At 41.7% G+C, this 27,403-nt stretch overlaps 1 protein-coding gene across 1 annotated transcript in view; it reads right to left on the bottom strand.

The window, feature by feature from the left end:
• Positions 1-7,714: 7,714 nt before the first annotated feature.
• The window catches only part of cdh13 (cadherin 13, H-cadherin (heart)), a gene marked incomplete at both ends in the record, with an annotated part of 310,410 nt that continues 290,721 nt past the window's right edge, over positions 7,715-27,403 (bottom strand). The window contains 3 exon segments of the mRNA XM_083893789.1: positions 7,715-7,737; positions 8,232-8,450; positions 12,271-12,498. Of these exon segments, the coding sequence (XP_083749915.1) occupies positions 7,715-7,737; positions 8,232-8,450; positions 12,271-12,498 (470 nt within the window).

Raw genomic sequence — 27,403 nt, 5'->3', positions numbered from 1 at the left:
TTTTGTTTTTTTGTTTTAAAGAGCTGTATCACCTCTTTAAATACACCCCACGGTGAATTTTTCACATCTCAGATCAGAGATCAAGAATCCTTCACGGGTCGATCCGGGGGTGGAAAGCAAACCCTTTTTTTTTCGACCAAACACGTCTCTCTCTCTTGCAGAAGCTGTGAAAAACGTTGTTTTTACAAGAGTAAATAAGCCCCTAAACATGTAGTCTCTCTCTAGCCGAGAGGGGATTAGTGTAGAGCTGGAGCAGGAAAGAGGAAAAGTGGCTGTCAGAGTGAAGCGAGGGATCAGAGAGGAAGAATGGTGTGGACTAAAACCCCCGAGAGGATGGAGGTAAATTAGGCACATGTGGGCAGGGACTTGTTTGTTGTGTTTAATGGTAAATGCTTTGTGTTTACTCATATTCTCCTCTCCACCCTGTCTTTCTTCTTTATGCTCAGAATTACAAACTGTACGTTCTTTTTTCTTTTTTTTTTCTGAAATGACAGGGTGAAGCAGAAAGAGAGTGGGAGGTCTCTGACTGCAGTGCATTTCAACTCCGGCCAAATCTGCAGCTGAAATCGGTAATCCTGCCTGGAAAATGATTTCAGAATGTGGTTTTCCAAAATAGAACAGGCACACAGAGGGTGACTGTGATTCGATACAGGATAGAAACGAGTGTGTTTTACATGCTGTGTGCATGTGCCAGAGAAGAAGTGCAACACTGGCACGAGCATCAGCATCCACCTCCCCTGAGATTTCCCATCCCTCATGAGCCCAAAGTCAAACACAGCATTGTGTGTAAAATATACATTATTTACATGCTGCCCATCTTGGCCCGGGAGTCTCTGCCTCCAGCCACACATCATAAAATTTGAGGACTTCATTTTAAGCAACAGTGAGGCTGCTGCAGAGAGATTATCAGCTGTACACAGCAGTGCACGTGTGTGCAGATAGGGGGCAGTGCGGTTATCTGTGTTTCTGTGCCACCTGTGAGCTGCATTAGCAGCAAAATTGAGACCATTTTCTCCTGGTGCCACAATTATGAATAGCTCTTTTGAGTGAGCGGCGGCACGTGTCGACTCTTCCTATACTGCTCTGCTGCTGCTTCTCATCGCAGAAGAACAATAGATGATGTCACTGAACCCTTAGAATCAGTTTGTCTTCATGTATAGGATATTCCTGTTTGTAAGGGATTATTCCATCCTGTTATCTCTGTGTGTTGCTCCCTCTTTTAGGACCTTTTCTGACATAAATACTGACTCTTTCAGGACCTAAACCTGATCCTAATGATGCAGAACCTCATTTAAGTTAGTCAATGCAGTGTCCTCAGAAGAATAGCTGCCCAAATGGCTGTGTGTGTCAGAGAGAGAGGGAAAGAGAGTCTACAGGGCACACTGATCACAAAAGAAAGGCTTACAATGGAGGGGAGTGAGAGTAGACCCCTGTAAAACCCTGGGATTTAGCTGACAATCCCTCAACAACAAACAAAATGTCTAGCAAGCATGAGAAACAGTATACGCTGGATCTCTGCACACACACACACGTCCGTACATTCCTCTCTGTCACGCAGGGTTACATACATTATTGAAGAGTTTGAAAAGCAAACCCTGTGTAACCTTACTGAGAGCTACAGGACAGTAAGCCACTGAGGTAGTGGCTTTAATTCTGCGAGTGTTGCTCAGAAGAGGGACGCTTCCTCCTGTACGAGGTGTGTGTGTGGGGGGGGGAGGGGGTGCTTTCACATGCAGCATCTAAAAAATGCTTCAGAAACACACGGAAGGTGTCGATGATGCTTTTAACCAAGGGCTGCACTTCTGTCCGTGCCTGTTGTTACCAAGCAACCAAAAATTCTGGGAGCTGCCGAGATGAAAAAAGTTGCTGCGGCTTCACTGACTTAATTAATGCATTAACTCTGAGAACATAAAGCAGTTAGGCTCCATTACTATATTGAAACATATTTATAGAGGCTATATTATGCAATATAGAGCGTCTTATATCCTTTCTTTTAGCACAACCTATAGGCAATCTGATTTATTAATTGCTGATCTAATTTTCACAAAAAAGTACTCAAATTCTTTAATCAGATTTAAGTGATAAAATTTTGCCTATTTTGTGATTTCTGGACAATAAACGCTACTCCCGCCACTTTTACTGAACTGATTCAGGTGAAAGGTTTATATCAGCGTGGACACAAACCATTTGGACGTACTTTTCTGACCGGAGTAATAAAAGCAAAGTTAAAAGTGCTCACTGGATCCCAGAAATGTGAGATATTGTCGTCATGTCCAGGAAAACAGGAGTGCTGCAACGGATGCATGTTTTCCCTAAACATACAGGGGTTAGGGTTTCTTTTTTCATGTTACAGCGGTGCAGGTAGAGCTCCTCTCTCTCTGTCTCTCATACATACACGGCCTCATCAACAGTGGACACCTCTGACGTCGGTGTGTATTGCGACCAAAGCGCCAGTATCTATTGAGGTCATCTGGGATTATTTTTGCTTTGAATCCGTGACTTTGTGTTGTCTACTTTTAAAATAAAAACCTCTCTTTGAGCGGCTGCATCTCACGCGGTCTGAAGATTGTGAGGCAGAGTTTAAGTGCCAGTTCGAGTGCTTGCTGTACAGTTGTGAAATGCCCCGAGCTGAATTTGCTACGCCTATTTATTCAGAGTGCTCGATATTTCCTCAGGTGGGAAGTCAGTATCAAAAGTTTGAGCACCACTGCTTTAGTTATTTTGGCTTCTCGTGGACTCGTACAAGAGACAAATCTGTCAGCGGGAAAGAGAGATCCATATTTCCGCCTCTCCGACAAAAGTCAACCGTGCTCTTCGTTTTTTTTTTCTTGATTCGAGTACAATTTCACGGAGAGTCACAGATGAATCCTCGTCCTTCTGTCTCTTCTGTTCCCATTAAACATACAAATATGAATCGCTTTGTTGTTTCAAAGGGAAAGTGTGACTCAGATAGAATATTGATCTCAAGCACTTGCTGAGGGAGCCTCTTCTGTTTATAGGCAATTTCTGTCTCCTCGTGAGCTAAGCTGAACAAATCAGCACACAAATATTACAGACACACACATCTATCTATCTATCTATCTATCTATCTATCTATCTATCTATCTATCTATCTATCTATCTATCTATCTATCTATCTATCTATCTATCTATCTATCTATCTATCTATCTATCTATCTAGAAATACAGATACTGATACAGGGACACAATAAAAAAAAAGGGGAAAGTGTACACTGTATAACTGTAGCCCGGTGGGCAAAAAGGAGAACAAAACAGAGGAGTTTAATCTCCACACCTTTATTCCCCATCCCTCTTTTTCCTCCCCTCCCCTTTGGCACTTATACATTTTTCTCCCCTTCATCTCTCTGCTGCGGGGTCAGAGTTCAGCTCGGAGATAAGGGAATTGAAACAGGATCCTCTCCGTCAGACGAGCTGACTATACACTGCACTGATCGGTCGCCTCTATCTGTCCCCCAGCACCGGTCTCTGTGATGAGCTTGAGAAGGAGTCATCTCTCTAGGCATGTGTGTGTGTGTGTGTGTGTGTGTGGAGATGATTCCAACAGAATTAGAGGAACCTCTGGAGCCCAGCAGACACACACACATTTGCACAGCATCAGTAGTGAGGATCCTCAGAGACATAATGCATTCCCTTGTCCCTGACCCTAACCTTAACCGTAACAACTAACCCAATTCTAACCCTAACCCTTGAAAAGCCCTTTGTGAGTCAAAAATGTTCTCGCTTTGCCAAAATGTCCTCACTCCGCACACATTTTCTTCTTCAGCATCTTTTTCCAGTGTAATGGGCACTCTCACCTCCGCCTTTAGACGTTAGCTGAGTGGTTCGTTCGTGGCCAACTCCGGAGCAATAATTGGCACTGTTGCTAAATGAATGGTAATGTCGGGTCTGCCATGTTGGGTGAACTCTGTCTGACACACACACACACACACACACACACACACACACACACACACACACACACACACACACACACACACACACACACACACACACAAAAAACCCACTGGCAACTGCTTGGAAAGCTTTGTATTTCTAAACTTCTGCCACGTGCAGTGCAAGCAAAGTGATGCAGAGGTCTCACAATGTTGTTGTTTGAGGCCGTCCATTTCAACTGGCAACCAAAAACTGTGATCAGATAGCACTACATGCATTTACACCTGGTATTAACGTGCATACTCCGGTGTTCACATCAAGATGCGATTATTATCCGATCACAGTCATCCCGCCCTTATGTCACCTCCCACCTCATTTTCTTCTTCTGCAAAGATTTCCAGCAGCAAACAACAAGTGATACCATCCTGTGTGTCGCCATATGAAAAACAAAGTCCACGGCCAGGTGAAGTCGTGCTATTGCTTGGACTACGACTTGTTTTTAGAGCAGGGGAAGCTGCTAGCTGTGATGCTCCACTCTTAGAAATAAAAGTGCTAAGTAGAACCATGTAAGGTTCTTTGGCTTGTCCTCATAGGAGAACCCTTTTTAGCTCCAGGTAGACCCTTTTTATAAAGCGGACCTAGACCGGAAGTTCCAATTAATGCTGTTTTTTAAGTGAGTGTATCTGCGTCATTACCTTGTTTACAAAGCCCTGAAGTTTCGAAACAAACAGTTTAGCCACTGTTGAGAACGCTGTGTTTTATTGTAATCTCGGGCTCCGCAAGATCTCTGAAAAAACCCGGTCCAGTTACGTAAACAGCGGTTCTCCTGAACAGCAGATCCTCCTGCTCCGGGCACTAGTCCGGGCACATCTGGTTGTGTACATTGAACCGCAGAAGAAGAAGAATGTCTGTTGTGGAGGTGTTTCAGGAGCAACAGTGTCTTCTGACTCTGGGTCTGACTCCGGGTCAAAGTCATAAAGGGACTGCGGCGGGGAGTCGTGAAGAAGCTATTTTTAAACACTGTTAAAACAATGTTTTGATAATTAGTAGCAGTGCATCCACCGTTCCAGAGGGGGGAGCTGCGCTTCTGAGAGCAGGTGTGCTGAATATGTCACTTCCGGTTAAGACAGTTGGGAAGCCACTACGCTGGCTGGACAATCACAACACACTCCGTCTCCTGGGTGAGAGAGTTAAGTCTGAAATATCGCGGCTGGGGAACAGCGTTAGAAAAGAGGATTTCTATCGGCTCGTTTACAGCAACTAGGAGGTTTTTGACCATAAAAACAAGTTAATGTATGTAAGTAGACCTCCATAACTAACATGTGCAACAGGACCACTCTATGTGAGCTTTAAAACCCTTTCTTCGGGAAAGGGTTTTTCAGAAGCAAATGGTTCCAGGTAGAACCTCAGCCCTTGTAGAAAGACACTTTTAGAACCCTTATTTCTAAGAGTGTAGCTGTGCTTGGAGCCACCAATGTGCTTCTCAATGCATCTCTGACCACTTTCAGAAGTGGTTTTGCAGATTGGACAACAATCCCGTCCGCACTTTGTCTCGGGTGCATTAACACCTGTACTTACAAGTGGTCAGGGACTATATCATTGTAATCAGTTCACGGAAAACTCATTTTAATGCCAGGTGCAAAAGGGGTCTTGTCTGTTAAGTAAACAACCAACACTACTGTCAGTGGTCAATAAAGCTTCTTATTTCATCATAAGCCACCCAATTACCACACTTTCAAGCTGAGACAATTTCACCAACCCACACAGAATATACCACACAGTGTTCCTAAAAAGGAGAGTGTGAAGAATCTGACTGACTGTTCTTGCTGGGATAGTCTCGGGCTCGCTGCCATAAAACTTTTTTTTTTTCGAGTGGAGCCTGCTCGCCCACAAATGCTGACACAGCAACAGCTTACGCTTGTGATTAGTGTGTTGCAGTGAAAGCGCGACTAATGGTATATCAGCGCTGGAGTGCAGTCGCTCTCTTAGTGCTGCTCGCCACGCATTGTCAGTTTAATTTAATACTTTGTGTACAGCAACTCACCAGAATCAGAAGAAGAAGACAGTAAATAAATAAAAAAAAGTTGCAGGTAACTAAGCAGTGTAACTGCATCATGAGAGAGTGAGATGATGAGTTCTTCAAGGCGTAGCTTCAAACAAAGCCTTCCAACACACAGCACAGTCATCTGCTATGAACGGCCGCCTCGAGGAAAGATATGCATCAACAGACAGATTGATCCGTACCCCGAGGAAGATCAATGGGTCATGCTAGATGCTGTGATTCGCAGATACCGGGAGAAAATGAGAAGATGAGACGCAGAGATTTTGCCTGTAAGCAAAGGATTATGGGGGAGAGTGTGGCTGATTGCTAAAGAGAGAGAAAGGAGAAGTGGCACGGGGGGGAAGGAAAGTCAGCGGCAAGGCTGGCTGACGGAACGGAGACAGGCAGAAAATATGCAAATGGCGGTAATTTACAGGACATGAGAGAAAGAAAGAGGGAGAGCGCTATTTTATGATCAATAGAACACAAGGAAGCGAATATAGGAAAGCGCTCGAAGGAGGAAGGAGACATAGCGCATTTGTACTCATGATCAGTGAAGCAGAACATGGTCAAACACAAATTAGTACTTAAAAAAAGAAGGGAATGATTATAACTAAGCATCTCTTCATCTTTTTTTTTTCCGTCTCATGCCGAGAGCAAACCCTCGTCCTCTTCCTCTGCTCATCACTCTCACTGTACCTCGCAACAACCCCCAGACAGGTGAACAGCATCTGCTGCAGCCTTAAGGTTGTAAATGATTTTTCTTCTCAACAAACAAGGTGTTTGGATATCCTTCATTAGGCCTGTGTTGTGAATGGAGATGGCTTCATTTTTTTTTTTTTTCCGTTAATGACTCAAAGGAGATAGTGGAGTGTAAAATTAAGTGGTGAAATAAATGCAAAGGAGAAACTTTTACCGTGAAGGTGAATGCAAAATAAACGTAGTGGGATGTAAGTCCACAATAAATATGCTAAAGTCCTTAGTCCAACATGAGATTTGTTGTTTTAGCATCGCTAAAAATGGACCATACAGAATAATTATTTCTCAATCACTGTATTGGAACACATCCAGCAAATATGTCAAACATGTATGCAGATATGAATAACATATTTTTCAGAAGAAGGAAAGCTTTTACAGAGGGTTTTAGGTCAAAAAGTCAAGTATTTAGTGTGACCTCTCCTCTACACTGGAGCAATAGCATGACCCTGGCTCTTCTTTTTGTTTGTGTTACTGGTAAAAACCTGTGCTTATTCAAGAGCATTACACACACTGCTTGGTTAGATATAAGACCAACACAAAAACCAATGATTGTAGAATTTGATATTCATAAAAACAACAAAACTGGTGACTTTTGCACAGTTCTGTACATGGACTGTTCTGTATAGCGGTTCTTCTGCCTGGAAGGGGTGACCAATTAATTTTTGGATTTTTGTTAATTTTGGGACTCAGTGGGCCATACCAGTCCCCAAAATGTGAAAAAGACTCAGTCATGTTTAAGTGGTTCCACTTTGTGTAAGTATAGGTGATAAAACACACAATGTTTTAACCTCCCTCGGAATGACGACATAGCGACACATTTCACCGTGAATATTGGCACCCCGCCAGGCAGAGTACTTAACAGCTCCTCCGTAGCTCCCCCTTGTCCCTGTGAAATACGAGAGTGCAGGCGAGGGAGGAAGAGTGGCTGCACAGCGGAGCACAGTATATACGCACGATATATCATCATCACTCCCTGCCTTAGTTACCTCGAAGCTACCCCTTTCTCCCACACAATACTCCTCATGTCCTATTGTAATTGCCACCTTAAAAATTTGGTCACAATTTAGACAACATTTTAATCTAACAGACTTCTCCCTTTATAGTCCCATCTGCAGTAATCATGCCTTTCTCCCAGCTAAATTAGATCCTGTCTTTGTCCAGTGGCAGAGGGCAGGACTGAGTAAATTCAGTGATCTCTACATAGATGGAACTTTTGCTACATTTGATGCTCTTTCCACCAAATTTAACTTGCAGCACTCTAACCTGTTCCGCTATTTCCAGATTCGCCAGTTTGTCCGTACCATCGGCCCATGCTTTCCTAATTTACCTCCAAAAAGAGGAATAGATATCATTCTGCAAACTCCCATACACCAGAGAGGTCTCATCTCAAAAATGTATAGGTTTAAGATGGACCCCAGGAAGACTAACCGCACACTTAAGGGCAAATCTAATGGGTAACAATCATTTTTAGGGTCAACTATGTTAAGAAACGATATAACTTGTCGTTGTTGTGTGTCGTGATAGTGATGGTACTTACAGAGTAGGGTGAGCAGGAGTGTCACGGGCAGCACCAGAAGGCTGGCATGGTGGGAGTAGGCGGAGCTGCAGTGCATCTTGTTCTTCTTACAGACGCACACCTGAACTTTGACCTCTGTGCTGTTGGACAAAGGGGGCACCCCTGAGTCGGTGATGAGCAACGGGAGCTGGTAGTTGGCTTTCTTCAGACTGTGCAGTAGCATGATCTGGGAGTGTGTGGCTACAGGAGACACAGAGAGGAGTAGGGGAAAAGGGGAAAGGGGAAAAAGAGGTTTAATGGAGTGGGTGGACAGCCACGCTGCATGTACGGTGCATCCCTTCAACAATTGCTTATTTTTTGAAAGGCAGAACTAAGTATGTTGTTACTTAATGCCTCAGCTGCTTGGAAAGCCACTCCAAACTCTTAAGTTGCGTAAGACTGTTACGCTTTGTTGCATCACATTTTTAAATTCCTTCTGAGACACTTCGCTTCGTGTTAAAAGGAGCCACAATATGCAGCAGCACATTTTATTTTCCGACTGTCAGAACCCCTTTCTGCTTTAATTCTTTAAAAAAGGTATATTATATTTATATATAAATGTGTGTGTGTGTGTGTGTTAGCGCAAAACGATGCTACAACGGCTCATCTGCGATTTTTTAACAAGACATGAATAGATTTGTTTTTACAGCCGGTGTTTTTAGAAGAAGCTTCATTAAAGTTGAGCTCTGCAACAATTTTTATGTAATTTGTTGAAATCCCAATAAATAATTTTGTGGAAAAACAAAGGAAGATGTCGGCAGCTTCCACATTATTGTATTAGATGGTACATAAAAAATGCATGGAGTCTTCTGGTTGCAAAACAAGCCTTGGAGATTTGACAATTACAAGGGTGTCCACTTATTATGTGCTGTGCTTTTTTGGGGGGTCTATTTTCAGAATCATTTGCACAATTAACATCATGTGCTAATAGAGAAGATGTGAATCTAACAATTGGAACCAAATCAAGTGAGAACTCGTTTAATTTTCTCATTCCGTTAGGAATAGTACCACAATAACCAGACCCAACAGTTCCATTCTTTGGCACCATCCCAAAGAATGGAACTGAGTAAAAATGGAACGGTAGGGTAGTCGGTTGATTGGGGGTGACAAAAAAATGCCACCGCCTTTGGGATCGCTGTAAATATCCCATGAAAATCGAGGCAATTTGTCTATTCTGAAACACAGCTTGGCGGATCGTTGTCTGCTGTGTCCGCCAACGCTCCGCCAACCAAGTAAAGGTAGTGTTCTCAGTCGAAACTCAAGCCTGACCCATAAACTGAACCGTACCATGATGGAAACACATAGATTTCCATTTTTTAACAGTGGAGTTGCCGGGAGGGATTCACTAGACTTCACACTTCTCAAAACTAGATGACTGAGATCATTTTTATACACATACAAATCAATCATTTCCTTTGGCCTGCGAGCGATGACTGACTGGCATATCTGTCCGTCACTAACTGACCTGCCTGTGGGCACCAGGCTATAACATCTATACAACAAACATACGCTGCTAAAATGGCAGAATTAGTGCAGTAAAACATCCCACTTCTACTAAAGCCAAAAACGTCTACTGTAGTAGTGAACTGACGGGAGCTATTGGGTTTGGATCGGCTGCGTTTTATCAAAGTACACCTATAGCTTTCCCAGACTTTATAGACTTAATACACAGTATAATAACCTGTGTTCACCAGCTGTTTCATATCAACATGGCTGCTGTTGGAAAGCACAATAAAATGCAAATGCATATTTTAGATGAAAAGTCATTCAAGTTAAGTGACAATATAGTACCAGGGCTCACTGCCAAGAATTCCAGTTTCTGGGTTTTATCCCCATTCAGTGGTGGTTATGCAGTAGTGTTTAACACTCCCAGATCTCCCATAAGTATTCATTTGGGTTGATATCTGGTCACTGCGAGGGCCATAAAACATAGTTTTGCTCCATGTTCCAGAAGTAAAAGTCCTATTCATTTTTTTGGGATTAGTAGTTAAAGGTGCATTATGTAATAAATCTAAAGCAACTGGCCATAAAATCCTCCTAATATGTCACAGAGACTCAGGAATAATGTTCATATAACAAACTGAACTCACCAACAACAACAGTACAGACAAAATATTTGCATTAAAAACTATATTTTGCAGACTGCAAATCATGTCCTTGGTATTTTGAATATGAATGTAGTAACCGTCTTTGGCCACATGCTTACATATGGCACCTTTAAGGTATAGATGCAATGCTTGCCATCTGAGACGGAACACCCAGTAGAAAAAGATGAGCTTAAAGAACATGTTTCTGTGATACAGTGTCAAAGGTAGAAGCCTGAAAACATAAATCCAGAGATTTTGGGAACAAAACTTCCTATCACTGAAGCTTGAGGATGAAAACAATCTGCAGCATTCACGAGATGCGTGATGACGTCTTCTGAACTAACCATTGGTTCAGCATTCAGATTGTGAAAGTTTGAGTGGCTAACTATCACTTGTGGAGAGGGAGTGGGAATGAAAGGTCCCATTGAGTTTGAAGGTAAACACTTCAATACTAACACTTTAATACACATAGTAAGTTTGAACATTTTCAAAAAAAAGAAGAAGAAATAACATTTTATGCTGGATTCAAAACAAGGTCACACACAACGTGAATGTGTCTGAATAACCCATTGATTGAAAGATGGAAGCGAACACCTATTTCATGTTAATTTGTACCCCTTTGTGTCCAAAAACCAATTACAGTATTTAAATAGAAATAAAATCACTTCTCTTACATGATGCAATACAAAACCTCTCAAACCACCTAAAATTCCAGTTTCTCTGTTTTTTTCCCCCCAGGTTATATTCATTCAGTGGTGGTTATGCAGTAGTGTTTAACACTCCCAGATCTCCCATAAGTATTCATTTGGGTTGATATCTGGTCACTGTGAGGGCCATAAAGCATCGTTTTGCTCCGTGTTCCAGAAGTAAATGTCTATTATAGAGAATGTTTGGGATTAGTAGTTAAGGTATAGTTTGCAATGCTTGGCCGGACACAAAACTCTCCGAGATGAAACACCCAGTGCAAAAGATGAACTTAAAGAACATGTTTCTCTGATAAAGAATAAAAAGCCTGAATACATAAATCCAGAGATTTTAAAGGTTAGACTTAAGTTGAATTGGGGAACAAAACTTGATATCAGTGAACTTTGAGGATGAAAACAATCTGCAGCATTCACAAGATGTGAGATGACGTCTTCTGAACTAAGCATTGGTTCAGCATTCAGATTGTGAAAGTTTGAGTTGCAAACTAACACTTGTGTAGTGGGAGTGGGAATGAAAGAGGTCCCATTGAGTTTGAACATTTTCAAAAAAATTGATTTTATGTTGGATTCAAAACAAGGTCACATGTCTGAATAAGCCATTGATTGAAAGATGTTGATTCAACCCCTCTTATGTCCAAAAAAACCCAATTACAGTATTTAAATAGAAATAAAACCACTTATCTGACATGATGCAATACAAAACCTCTCAAACCACCTACTCTCCTTCACACACAGACGATGTGGGCACAGTCGGAGCGGACTCTTTCTCTGCAGGCCCTATCTGTCTCCTCCAGTGGTTGGTGATTGAGGAGTGTCTGCACCTCCCTCTCCCACTGCCTGTCACAGCTAATACCCCTGGGCAGGTTTTAGCTCTGCTCCGTCACTCAAACGCACACAGACAGTGCTGTCGGTCATGCAACCCCCCGAATCAATGTCTTGGTTGTCTGTCTGTCCTCCTCCCTCTTTCCTTTCCAATGTATCATTTCACTCCATATTTGTATCATGTGCATCGACATGCTGTGTATTTAGCATAGATTCATCGTAGCATGGTGAAAAAAAAAAAAAAGTTAGGTGAACTGCTCCCTCTGGCAGGGATATGTACTTTTGTGATTTGATAGCATTCACTCACCCTTCCTTTCCCTCATTCATTTTTATCCCTACTTTCACCAGGGTGCAGACATACATCACTTTTTAGGCCAGAAACAGTTATTTTAAAGCTCAAATACTCACAGTTGACCCTGGTGACTCTCCATGTTTTGTCGAGACCGGGCTGTTTCCCCAGCTCTATCTTGAAGGGTGCGCCGTTGGGTGGAAGGTCCTTGTCCCGTCCCCCGACTATTACGACGTCGTGGGCGTCTTCGCACACCCGCGTTACCGACGGCACCACATAGGGGGCGTTGTCATTGTAGTCTTCCAGGTGGATAACCAACGAGCCGGTGCCTGTGGCTGAAGGGAAGCCTATACAACCCACACAAAACAAAGGCTTTGAAATAGAAAGAAGGCAAAAATGACTCATGGCCCAGTAGCACTGGCTCATCATTGATAAGCAATCACGATTTAAAATGACCCGTATTACAAAAATAGCATCAGCAAAACTTAATTGTCCTATAAAATTCGAACTTATGCAAACTAAATAAGCCCCATTCTGCTATTTTATACCAATATGACCTAATTTAAATTTAACACATAAAAAAAAGGGAAAAAAATAATGTTTTGTTTCATGTGTCATTTCAGGGCCAGGTGAGCATAAATCACAGTGGCTCCTGTTTTGCAAAAGAGCATGATGACTCACACACGGCTGTCTCTGTGTTTGTACGAGATTACTGCCCTTATTGAAGTATAATGGGTTAAAATGGAGCTCGGCTCGTCTTCTATTGCTGCTGTTTTCTGTTTCTCTGTGATTAGAGGTTATTAAAAAACCTGCGTGGCATTCACGACGGCTCCAGAGGTCAGTCAGCAATTAACACCCAAAGACAAGGATCTGTAATTGGAAAATCCACCTTTTTTTTTTTTTTAAGGGGAAAAAAATGCAATTTAGGGCAGGGCATGCAGGGCGGGCAAACAAGTCAAAATACAGAGTATGTGTAAAGTAAATGTCAAGTGACACTGGATTGAAAACCAGTCTGAAGCAGGACCATGCAACAATGCAAGTACGTCAGCTCTTATGGGAAATCGGGAAAGAAAAACACATAGATGACACAAAATGTCCAAGATATTTTAAAGGAGACATATTATACCATATATCTCCAAGTTAACCAAGTTCCCTGTTATCTTAATGAACATGTCTGTGACATGCTTAGGTCAAAATACCTTATGGATGAAGCATCCCAGCAGTTCAATCACCTGCCAAAACAGCCCTGTTCAGAACTCTCGCTTTTCAGTGACTGTCTCTTTAAATGCAAATGAGACACAGGAAACTACGTCAGCGTCACTGAGGCTCCGACAGCTAACAGCAGTTAGCATTTGGAAAAGCCATCATTTGCAGACTCTAGTCATATATAATATGTAAATCCTCTGAGGCTGGAAGTTTGTGTAGAACTCTGTGCTGCACTGTGCAGCCAAAAATAGAACACTTCACTGACTTCTGCTCTTCTGGATACTATTGCCCTCGCCTGCACTCTCACGTTTTTTAGGGACAAAGCTTAGACTGAGGAGGACCACAAAAACATGAGTGAGTCGTCTTTTCCCACTTTGCCTACTCATAGGGCCTCCAGAGTCGCAAATATAAGTATTAAAATGATTAAAACATTGATTTTGCATAAAAAGACAACAGAATATAAGCAGGAGTCTCTGTACCGACGAACTACTAATGTCACGTTTCATTTTTCTATATTGACCTTTTCATTTTAAAAAGACAAATACAATCTCCTAATACATGTTACATGGCACACAGAGCTGCCTGCACTTCATTACCACACACATGGTGCTGTGACAGACTGAGACAAGACTTTGGCAGAAAGTTGCTGACAAGCTGGCGATTGATGTGGCTGGAATAAAAAAAAAAAACAAACAAAGACAGAAACTCATCCAACAAGAACAAAGGGACAGACTCGTCTTGTTGACGTCTCATCGCGCATCAAGTAACTAATTGGAACCAAAATGTTCAGAAACATAAACAGAAATGACAGACGACAATTTTCCCGAAAAGAACATTGTGACTTTTAAGTTTGCCAGATGACCCAGACAATAATCATCAGAGCAGATTAAACACGGCTAAATCCACATTTCGTGTTATAACACAGTATTTTCATGTTCTTACAACATATAGCCATCAATATGACATTATAACTTCAATGGTTTCACATGCAGTGCATCACCCACGCACCACACACCACACTACAATCTGTAAATGTACAAAAAAAAAAAACACTTTCCTGAAAAACGCCTGAGGCTAAACAACAGAAAATGTCAGATACACCTGAAAAAACTTGAGTTATAAAGTTTCTCATCTCTGTGTGACGGCTTTCATCCACACACACACGACCTCTACTGAAGAGCAACATTAAGTGCTGTTGCCCCGGCCACTGAATCCCTCCGGAAAGGGCAACATGAAGGCAGCTCTCATGCACATAGTAAATATTTATTTGTGTAAATGCATGTTCGCACTATAATTCAAGAGTGGTGGAAACCTTACGGGCATGCGTAGGTGCTGATTCTCCACGTTTAATGGCAGTAATCCAACAACACACACACGGTCACCGACCCACACAGAAAACTGACAGGCCACTTTTTCCCTCGCTGCATTTACCAACCCACATCATCCGGGTCAATTACGTTGATAAAAATTTAAAATAAAAAACACCTCTCATTTAAAATAGAAGAGATTACAGTTAGTGAAGTTAACTAAACTTTTTTTTTTAAAAATCACAAAGTTGCTGCAGCAAAAACTCTCAACGTCAACACAAGATGTTCAGGGCCTGTTCACATGAGAAAGAGTTTGGGAAAATCTGCAAATAATATTTTGTCTTGAAGGGGACATATTATGCAAAATCAACTTTTTATTCATTTTAATACTTATATTTGGGACTCTGGAGTGTGAAAAAAATTACTCAGTCATGTTTTTGTGGTCCTCCTCAGTCTAAGTACAGGAGATAAACACGTCATGTTGACTTGCCCACTCATTGCTATGTCACAATGAGACATGGAAGAGACCAGGGGTCTGTTTCACAAAGCAGGTTCAACAAACTCTGAGTCTAACCCTGAACTCTGAGTTGATCTACTCTGAGAAAGGAAACTCCGAGTTTTCAGTTTCAGAACAGCTGATTTGAGTTAGTTTGTTCAACTCAGAGTAGTTTCACCTCGAGTTAAGCGCGTGCACCACAAGTCTAAAAAGACAGCATGAATGGAGCCCCGTTTCGACGAGTCACCATGACAACGAGGAAGCGGAGGGTGACGTTCTTCACCCACTGGAGTTGAAAATATTAATGCGCTCATACGGTGAGTTTGAGCATGTTTTTAGAAGGAAGTGTAACAGCAGCAAAAGAGAGGGAGACGGTGTCTGAGAACACTGCTGCTGATGAGGAAGTTTAAATGTAGTCATTTGCACAATCACAATAATATTACAGGGGGAAACTGCTTGAGTTGTAGACTATAAATTTATTTATTTAGCTGTAATCCCGCGGGGGAGAAGCGCAGTTTAAGATGAAACATAAAAACATTGTTCAAACAGGTAAGACCTCGGTATAATCTCATGGGATTACCTCATTTTGATCATGTTTTACATAAAGTAAATATGAAGTGGCTGTTTGATTTTACAGTTGTTTTATCCCCAACATAATGCTGTTTTCACACATTAATGACTTCTCATTATTTATATCACGTTCAAGTGATCTGCATCTATGACGTTGTATAAAAGAAAAAATTGTAAATTTGTAAATAAAAAAAAATTATAAAAAAAAAAAACGCAGCGCGACACACAATTTCTGCTGTGATGTGAGAGCGTGACTCCGGTTGTTAATGTTGAAATGTAAGGACTGATTAGGTTGTGAAAGTAAATGATGAACTGTGACGTGAAACGGCACCGCTCAAAAAGAAAAGTGTCTGGAAATGTAAGAACATCTATGCGCGGTCTGATAATCATCTCCTGACGAATATGTAATTCTCTGAACAGTAATGCTGCACCTTCATCCACGGGATCACTGTCAAAAGGACATGGTTGTGAAAATAGTCTCCACCTAATATAACTTCTAATGTAGACGCAGAACAGAACAGACTTCAACACTCTGCTGACTGAATGAATGAGGAAATGAAATATCGTGTGTGTCTGAAAGAGGGCGGAGACAGAGAGAAACTCAAGGTTTGCGGAGAAAAACCTGCTCCCGACCAGGTTAGTTTCAAAGAGCATGTTACCATGGTAACTGACCGAGAGCTTAAGTTATCTCTCTCTGTGAAACAGGCTAGAGTTACTCCTCTTTCTCTGGTTTGACTTACCTCCCTTTGTGAAACGGAAAACTCAGAGTTTCCCTCATTTCAGGGTTAACAGACTCAGAGTTTTCACTAAACCTGCTTTGTGAAACGGACCCCTGGTGACCTGGAATTGTTGTCACGCGGAGCTCCACTTTGTCCCTAAAAAACGTGTGCAAGCGTGGGAAAGAGTATCCAGAAGAGCAGAAGTCCTCAAAGTGTTCTATTATTGGCTGCACAGTGCAGCACAGAGTTCTACACAAACTTCCAGCCTCAGAGGATTTACGTGTCCAGTGGATACATGTTATATATGACGGCAATGTGCCGGCTAGAGTCGCCAAATGATGGCTTTTCCAAATGCTAACTGGTGTTAGCTGCTGGAGCCTCAGTAACGCTGATGTAGTTTCCTGTGTCTCATTTGCATTTAAAGCGAGTGTTCTGAACTGGGCTGTTTTGGCAGGGTGATTGAACTGCTGTGGTGCTTCATCCTTAAGGTATTTTGACCAAAGCATGTCACAGAAAAGTTCATATTAACTTGTAGAAATAGGGTATAATATGTCTAATTTAAATATGCTTTTTTAGCCACACAGAGTGAGAAAACATCTCTCTAACGCTAACCCTTAATCTCGCTATCTTTTATCTTCTGTGGCAGTGTCACATGAACACATTTCTTGCTGTGTTTACAGAAAACTTTTTAAGAGCACACAAAAAAAGAAAAACTTATACACGGAAAGTTGTTTTACTATGTGCTTAAGGCCTGAGAGGCAAAAATGAGTACATTCCCGATGCCGGGTGCAAACGTGTTTTTGAATATTCACCTCTAACGTTCATAGTTTCATCTTAAAATCCCTTTATAACACTCACACATAGCCAACTGCTGAGGGTGTTTAGCAGAAAATCAGTAAGATCTGTTCATTTCTAAAGCAATTTCATTCCCAGCAGTATAAAAAAAAAAAAATCGGATTCTGGTAATTAGAGGGTGGAGGAAATCAAATGTAATGCTTGCAAGCTTGGCACATCTTCTGTATAATAACTGTGGAATGACTACTATCTCTGCACTTGGCGGTTGTTCTGTGCTGTCTGGGAAGGAAAAAAAGGCAAAAGAAAAACAACAGAAAAACTGCACTTATATAATGTAGATAAGTGCGGCTGTGACAATATCGGCAGAGGATCAAGCGCGGGGAGAAATTACTTCTACAAATGCGGACGGAAAATGTGTTTGAAAGCAAATCAAAGACAGTAGCTGTTCAGACGAGGCTCGAGATAATCTATTATCACTGGAAACATGGGAGCAGAGGAGAGAGGGGCGACAGGGACTCCATTCCTCGTCAGTGAAAAGAAGCAAATTTCAACCAACTGAGGAGTGAGAAAACCCTTCTCTGTGCTTGGCAAGCTCTGAATGAAGCTGTTTGTCTTCCTAAATGAACCCTCCCTACACCTAATCACTCCATTTGTCCACACCTCTCGTTTTCCTCCTCCTCCTTATCTGCGTTGTATCGTGCCAGTGTCATCATCTGCCTCCGTATCAGCGTCAGTGGAGCTTGTCTGCTGGCCCCTGCTTCACACCCGCTTTGTCACGAAAAAAAAGTTTCTGATTAAACACGCCGCAGCTTCCTAAAGGAGGTAGAAATTTATGGGTCTGTGCGTCTGCAGCGTGTCCATATCCACCTCTGCGTGTTAGGCACTAAAAGGGACATAAAACAGTAAAGTAGACGATGTTAAAGTAAGAAGGGACACAGTGGGATTTGCTGTAGATGATCATTTCCAGGGTGATGAAACCCTTTTGTGTAAAATACTCTACTCTTATTGTCTTAGTGTCATTTTTTGCCACTCTGTTTGACAAGCAGCAGTGACTCTGTGTCGAATGAGGAAGATGATTTATGTATATTTTTTTGTGAAAGACGAAATAAAGTGCAATATTCTGAGCTCTAGAAACACAAGGACACAGATTTGCCACGTCGATTAAAACGGTGACTTCAGCAGTGCAGTGACCCTGGGATCTCTTTCCTTGTGTCTGTCCTTTGGTCTCTGCATGTGTGTGTGTGTGTGTGTGTGTGTGTAATGGGCTGCAGGTGTGCATGGCTGAGTGATTGTCAACCATTCACACCTGTGTGTGTGTGTGTAGCTGCATTTCTGCATGGTGACCCAATTCTGATCCTTTCTTCCACATGTGGCACAAATCATACATAACCCATGACAGTGTAGGCGGGGGAAAAACACATGCACATGGATTTAGAGATTGTCAGATCGGATTCAGGCCTCATTTGTATGTGGGAATAAATCAGATTTGCATCTCCAATGTTAGCGGAGGCATGAAATATTCCCCTCGTCAATGCGACTTGTGCACATTGAACATTGGCCGACCAATTTCTAAATTTCAGAAGAAGATAGGAATCATCTTAAATAATTTGTAAAAACATGGACAATATAAATAAACGTGCAACACATTATACAGCCTGTGACAACAGTATGAAATTTGCATTCAAATCTAGTTTAAAAAGGTTCTCTCGCTCGTTTACAGCGAGTGTCGGTTAAGTGGCATATTTCCGGATTCCTTAGGGTTTTGACCGTAGACTCTCGCTATAGTGACGCATGCACATAGACACGCCCTTGCAATGCAAAAGATTGGAAAACTGGCCCAGATAACCGGATATAAACATCTTCCGGGACATTCTGACAGCGTCACTGTGGACACGTCTTATCCACAGCAGCTGAGACACGAGATGACTGAGTCCATCATGTCTTTATAAACTTTTGTGAATGTCAAATGAGTTCGAAACATCATATTGTCAACAATTTATTTTACTGACAGTTTGAATTATGTAAAAACATGATTCAAACTGTGGACTTTCTGCAACCAGTGCAGTTGCCCCCTGGTGGCTATTCAATACATTCTTAATTACTGATTGACTTTTACTATGTTTGGACTAAAATAATAATAATGATAATAATAATAATAATAATAAAAAAACAAGTATAAGATGTATTTGCATGTCATTTGTAAGCATTTGAGTCTAATTCGTTTTCATACTCTGCAGCTTGTGAGTATTTTAAATTGAATAATAATAATCATTTATAAGGTAATGGCACAGATGGATGGACAATCCGCTAAACAGAACAATGTCAATAGCACAAAAAGCACAAGGATGATTGAAAATGTATTAGAGGCGCCATCTTCAGCAGAAGTTGACCTTGCATTGAAATATGTAAAACCTAATGCCAATGTGCTTGTGATTAAATTATAATAAATGGATGAAATCACCTTTTGGGCAGTGACATTTTGAATCTCCCAAAGAGGTTACAATGACATAAAAAAAATACCCCGCACTATCTTTCTCTGCAGCCTCTCTTTTTTAATACAGATTTATTTTGGGTTTAATTAGGTTTTAGTAATTAATCATAAAAGTTTCAAAACTTGAAGTTTCTTTTTCTTTTCTTTTAAAATAATAATAATTTAAAAAAATGAAATAATACATGCTGTATTATTTTCAAAGACGAACTAACAATCCAATGCTAAAATGTACCCTAGCCCAAGTGGGGATTGATCCGGATAAATTGGTTTCAGTGCAGGAATTACACTAATTAACGAGTGAGATTAGGTTTAATTGTCTCCATCAAAGTCCCTCTGCTGTGTTAAAAGGAGCCGTGACTGTGAGTCAGATCAGGCAGACTGTACTCCTGTAGTGTAGTGTGACGCAACACTCGCACATGACAAACTGCAAACATTTAACGTAACATTTACAATAAGGCACACATAAGCAATATATGACCCGTGATCCAGACCGGATTTACCCAGTCAGTAACAATGGACGATCTTGCAAAGGGGACCGTCTCAATTCGTCATGAGGCCAAATTAGTTGGTAACCTAACACAATGACGGCTGCACGCTGACCAGTTCACGATTAGACTGCACTTAAGGTGAGACAAAGCTCAGGTCTCTGTAGATATCAAGTTGCTGCAAATGCAGAGCCAAGTCGTCACAGGAAGTGCAATACATCAGCGGGACGGAAATGCCATAGTGCTGAAAAGGTTACGGCTCGTCACTGCTTAATTATAGCACACATGGCTTTGCTTAATGGAGCTGCATTTCCAGCTTTTTTTTTCATGATGTGGATGTTTGATTTTTTTGGTTCTGAAGGTACACCACCAACTCTTCTATCAGAACCCATCACTGTACTGTATACAGCTTGGTAAAGGATGGCCATCCCTCACACTGTAAAGGCTACCACGTTGGTATATTTTCATTTTAAACAAAGATACGTCATCCAAGCTTCCTGCTGACTTATGCCTGGACGTGTCAATTCTTAAAATACAGGCTGAACAGAGACGAGCATTATTACAGCTCCTGGTTCCTGGAAACAATCTTCAGAAAAAACTCAAGCTTGAAATCCTCTTCTTGTTAAAAAAACCCTAAACATTTTTAATGTTTAAATTAAAAGAAATCGCTGCAAGCTGCACATGCTTTAATGAATCAATAGGTTATACTCCCTAATTATGTATAATAATGAAAAGACTCTGGTAAACTGGTGCCACCAATGGTTTGAAGCTTCCTCTTCAGGGTCTCTGCAGGTTTCAACAAGTCAAATGTAAGACTTTTTAAGACTTTTTTAAGACCATAATGAATGCAATTTAAGACCCATTTGGCAAAAAAGTACAAAAGACATGAAGGAAATTTAGAGCCACAAATCGTTAAACTTGCATTTACCCATCTTATGCAAGCAATTCAGCTTAGCTGTGGGCTTTCGTTAAGTTTTCTCCGCTGCTATGCTAAGCTGTAACACACCGCGGTGCTCGCACAGCACACTAGCTAGTGGTGCTCGATAAATTCTCACCGGGCAGCACAGGTGGACTACTTTAGTTCCGTGTTGTAGTCAAAAATCTAAACATTTCAAAGCGAGACTGAAGTTTATGCATGTTTTAAATAAAAGTAACATTCATAGATTTTTAAGACCTTTCAAAATTGTATTTAAGACCTTTTAGGAGATTTTAGGAGAATTAAAGACGTTTTAAGGCTTGTGCTAAAAGTGTAAGTATGCTAGTTCATCGGTTCATGAGTCTGTTAGTTGTAACAACAAGACTCTGGGTCTATTTTATAATATTTATAAATTTGGTCCTCTGAGATTATCAGTTCTTAATCCAGCTGTACGTATGACACAGCTAACTGACCCAGTATCTGACAGGTGTGACTGTGTAAATCCCATTTTAATCCCACTGTGACTCACTAGTGACCTAAATGAGAACCAAAAATATGTGTTTGACACAAGGATGTATTCAATCAGAATTACGGATCCACTGGAGATTAAAAGAGAAGAAGTGCTATCATAATTAATGTGTAGCCCTTTACCTCATTTTCAGTATGGCCCTCTGGGAAAAAAAAAAACTTCCTCACTCCTGAAATGAGGTGTAAATTACACATTGTTCAGCTTTGGTACAGTGTTACTCCAGTTCAGATTTGCAAAAAATTTCCATAAAAAAAATAATAAAAAATTCCCCTGCAGGGAAGCATCATCTTCACCACAGAACCACCTGTAGATTTGAGTTTGTAATCTGATATTATCTGATGTGTTAATTCGGGTTGACTGAGATATTTTTGCCTGTTTAATGTCTGCGCTGTATCACCAAAAAAATGCTCAATCAAATTGTAGATTTGGTTCATCACCTCCAACCTCCTCCCCCCTGGAGGTACTGCACCCTTCTTCTTCTCTATCTTCCACCCCCTACATCCAAACACTTCTGCAAGCCCCCGGCTGGCCTTTAAGTCAGAACTGTTTTTCTCCCATGTGCCCGAAGATGAGAGGAGCAAGCAGAGTGATTGACTCCCGTGGCTGTCAGGGCTAATCCAGAGCTACAGGCCAAAGACAGAGCCTTCTTTTGGTGCAGCTTTCGCCTTATATCATACTATCAGCTTCCCCAAACGCTCTTTTGCTCCCAACACATTTGGCTGCAGGCTAACACTTTCTTTCTGTCTGACTGTCGCTCTCTGTTGTTATGACTTTGGATTTCCTGTCTGTTGTCTGACTTTTTTTTCTTCTTCCCAGTGTTGTTGTAAAAGGATGAAAAAGACAGGTTTTGTGACTCGCAGCGGTTTGAAACGTACCAGTTCCTGGCAGTGAACGGTTTGAAATCCATTCATCTGTTTTCTGCGCTCGTTTTTTTTTCGGCTTTGGGGCGGAACACGTCGCGAGCTTTTCGAGACGAAGCGATGGGCGAGAGTCATTAGTCAAACATTTGATGTGTTTCGCTCTCTCTACGAAAGAAATCTGGCCACCAGAAAACTTTCCAAAATGGCCCACTCGTGGAGTCGCCAAGGACAAAGCTGAAAAAATGACCACCCTTATCTGGCTATGTCTAATTCTCATTAGAATAATCATTAAATGCCAGGGCGGCTTAGGCACAAACAACCAGTGGACGATGCCCTTGGCTAAAAATATTCCCCATTGTTATTACTGTGATTATTTCTCCTCAGCCACATAAAAGTAGATGATAAAGGGAATGAAATCACAACAAGCAGGGACGAGAGGAAGCCAGGAGCAGCTTGGGCTCGCATTTGAGTAATGGCTCACTGGGAAATGTCACGATACATCATGGTGCAGAGAAACAGTCAGAAAGACTAATTCACAGGTGGACTACAGCAAGGTAATAGAGGGGAATGAGGAAAGATAAATGGGGGGGCTGAATCTAAAACAAGAAATGGAGGAGATTAAAGCAGGAGCAGAGAAGCTGTCTTCACAGCTTCCTCAAAGTGATTCTGGAAATTATATGATTATAGGAAGTGTCTGCCGTGCCACATATTTGAACTTATATCTAGTTTTATATATTTCCTGTCTTGTTATGGAGTCTTCCAGCAAAAAAAAAAACATTAGTGATTACCACCAGCACAACACAGTAACCATGATACCACACACACGCACTGTCGAGTTGTTTCCTGGACTAGCTGCACATTATTCCACAGCCCCGTGTTTGATCACCGATACTCATTTTTTCCTTTGTGTTGAATACATATACAGTTGTGCTTTGTTGTCTCCGGTTTACAGGTGCGTTTCCAACGAGAGTAAACAAACCACAGAACTAATCACAGACGTGTGAAACACGACACAGCTCAGGAAGCACCAAATGAAACACGTACAGGCAGGTAAGTATATACTTTAATTAACACATTATTCTTAATTGCACGTGTATGTTATGTGTTTCACTCACTGCATTTGGGATTTATACATTGTTAGGCCTGTTTCAGGTGATACATAGACGACTAAATTGATTTCTTTGCATAATACATAATTCCAGTTTTTTATAACATGGCAAGTTTTGGAACATATGAATATTCTTGATAAAACCAGTCACGGATTGGTTTTTTGTCTTCGTCTTTCAGTTGGAATGATAGACATAGGCTTAAGTAAATATTATAGGTGAAAATTATATTCAAATAAAAATGTATTCATATTTGCCAATGAATTTTCCTGAAAGGATAGCTTCTTCTGCCGTCCTGTAATCTCACCGGTATGCCCGGCGACGTGCGATCCTATCTGCTTTTGTGCTTTCCTCGTACTCCTGCTCTCCGCCCTGACACCGAACCAAGTCCCACACCTTGTTAAAACTCCCTTCAGATAACCCCGCTTCATTCCATCCCATCATTCATCGGTATCCCCGGGGGCTTTCGGGCAAACACTATCACATGACAGCCCCGCTAATCTGATTGGCTGATCAGAACTGTAAATGAAAACCAGCCCGAGCCAATTACAATAGGCACAAGTCATTAAGAGAGATGACTTCGGGGAGAGGGGCTGTGCAGGGGACAGGTGCATCGCTGCAAGTCTGGCAAATTACTTTCAGAATAGAGTTGGGGTTATCAGTTGCTCGTAAGTGACTGCAGAAGGAGACTGTTGAAGCTTAAAGTAGGCTTACACTGCAATCATTTTCTGTGTTAATTAAACGCTAAAATTGCCTCGGCTGTGAATTCTTTTGAACCCCCCCCCCCCACTCCCGAAATAAACTTAGCTAAATAAACGCGATACGATGTCAGAGCATTTTTGTTGTGTTTTAAGTGAAACACCAGGCATCACAGCTCTACTGAGCTCTGCTTCCACAATGTGGGCGGGGTCGTTATAGCACGACTGCCGTGACGGCGTTTCATTCACGACACAAACAACGGGGGGCATCGAGGCGATGGCGTACTTGCTGCTCGGTCTACACCTCGTTGACGGACCATGGCGTACCATGCATGCTCAATGTAACACTCTTGCCTCTTGCTTGGCGGGGTTTGATTCTGGTGTTGATGACTGTTCCAGTGACGACACTCCAATCTCATTTTAGTATCGGCTCAGCTCAGTAGAGTCGAGGTAAATCGAGCCGAGTAGTGCTAGAGCTGCATATTGGAAAAGCCCCATTAATGTAAAACAATATAGATTTTTTTCCCAAGATACACTCTAAGAAATAAAAGTGCTCAGTAGAACCATATAAGGTTCTTTGGCTTGTCCTCATAGGAAAACCCTTTTTGCTCCAGGTGGAACGAAAAAAGGAAGCAAATGGTTCCAGGTAGAACCTCAGCCCTTGTAGAAGGACCCTTTTGGAACCCTTACTTCTAAGAGTGTACCCCTACAGTTGGCAAATGGTATTATCTGTTACTGTCATAAAACATTTGTTGCAAAACTAACAAACTCTAAAGCATGTAGTAGCATTTTATAAACATTTGATAACATTTTTCAAAACAGTGCTTCAGTTTTTGTATCCTATTGCCCATTGTCTGCATATTGTTTGAATAATTAGATTTATGGACATAAATGAAGGACAGCAAACAATGTATGCTTACTCTTCCAAAAATAACAGAGCCAGGTCGCGATCGGTTGGTCATCCCACTTATTTCTGCTCATCCTAGCGAGCGACAGCTTGTGAAGTACGCCGTAAAGTACGTAGTTTCATTTTGTGTCATCACCACATTTCCATAGTGCCAATGCAGGGGGGGATGCTAACCCATTAATTGATATACTATCATGTTCTTATTGTTTGACTTTATGTACTCAACAATGTCAAACGCTATAGTACATCTTTTGATCCACAATCCAACTCATCTATTTTCAACAACTTGTAAACATATGTCCTTAATGCATATGTTGCTGTTGAAGGGAATATATTAACACAGAAATAGACAGTTCCCTGGTGATTTTTGAACCCGGGGTTGTGTTAATTGTGTGTTAATTGGACTGGCCCTTGAGGCAACCAAACAACTGTGACGTTTGTGTACCTAAAACACCCTCCAATCCCTGTGCGCCACACTCCTCCTACCAGCGCCACCGCACAGTTCAACAAATATGCTCACTGACGTTCACAGATGGTGCCTTCCACTCCTCTTAAAGTCTCAGACAGATTCCCTATGTGGTTCGAATTACATACTTTCCAGATAAAACCTGAAGACCAAGTGCGTTTGCACGGCTCCGTCATCTGACTTCATCTTTTATTATCTGTGCCACTTTATCTCCACTTCACACTAATCTCATTTCATCTTGGTATCTGTCATTAAAACTACACCCAAAGCTGTTTATATCTTTACTTGGAGAAGCTCTTGTGGAAAATCATGATAGAGATGTTCTGGGGAAAAGGGGGCAGAGAGTGTCTTAAAGTGAAATAGAACAAAATGATCAAACGATTAAGGCACTTTTCCCATAAATACTTGTTTTTTTTTCAGCCTGGTACACGGACAGAGGCTCTCTCTTGCTGAGCAGGCAGAGGTTGTGTTTTTTTTTTTTTCTTCGTGAGCCAGGTGCAGCAATGACTTTTCATTGAGATGAATCAGTATTAAAGGACACAAGAGAGGCAGGTCCTGATAATGGACACACACGCACACGCACCTGCACACACAGTGAGAGATAGAGATGCCTTTTCCCATGGCGAGCTGATAAACAAAGGTGTTCCTTAATCACAGAAATAATATGAGCCTATTTACGAGGTGGCAACTTCCCCAAGAGGTTCCGGAACAAGCCAAGAAATGAATAACACAGTCAGCCAGAGAGAAACGGAGGAGAAAGAAGAACCGAGGTGGCACTGAATCACGAAAGTAAGAAAGACACAGCGTGTGTTTGGGGTTAATGAGGCAGCGTGGCAGGACAGGGGAGGCAACAAAAGGCGAGATAGCATCTATCTGTGATCTTCTGCACTTTCCAGAGCATATCCTATTACACTGTCATTATCCTGGGTCAAGATTCCTTGCTTCCCGATACCCGGGAACCCATTTCCTCCCACCGGCCGCACCCCTGCCCAGTGCTGCACAGGGTCATAATTGATTGGCTGAAAAAGAACACGTTTCAGTGAAGTAGATGACCTGCCTTGCCTCTGTGGCTGTTTCCCGAAAAGGATTGACATAAGACAGATATATAGATTGAGTGAAAGTGACCTTTAAACAAGAAGCGGGTAAACACTTCCACAATTCAAATTGGTGAAAGTGCTCGATCACAGAGCCACCCATCTTCATTTTTTTCCTCTCGTTTGGTTTCCAAAAAAGTCACTGCATTTTCTCAATTTTCACCTTTAACTTCTCTCCTTGTCTCTCGAGCTCGTCTTGTTCCCCGTCCGTGTTCCTCTTTTTTTTTTCGTCTCCTGACACCGAGCTTCCTGATACTATATTTACCGCTCTATTAGACACAGTCTGCTCTTTGGCTCTTGCTCCCTTGGCTTTAGTATAATGGATTGTTCCCAAAGTTATAGCTCACAGACATTGCCGGGTTTCTGGCATTCATCTCCAGAAAGTTCAGTCCCCAAACCCTGATTAATCAATCAGTGAATCATCAAACTTAATCAGGGTTTCGCAGAGTCGCATATATTTAAAAGCCAGATGTGAAAAGCTGAAGGACTCTGTGATCACTAACATCCATCTTCACAACAAATCCTGACTCTTGGGGCTGACACACAGACTCTCATGCTTTACTATGTCACTGCAGCCTGATCACGGCTGGCTAAAGACACAACGTGA

Source organism: Microchirus variegatus (assembly GCF_963457635.1).
Source record: "Microchirus variegatus genome assembly, chromosome: 8".
In the NCBI taxonomy this organism is placed as follows: domain Eukaryota; kingdom Metazoa; phylum Chordata; class Actinopteri; order Pleuronectiformes; family Soleidae; genus Microchirus; species Microchirus variegatus.
This window is presented reverse-complemented; position numbering and strand designations above follow the sequence as displayed.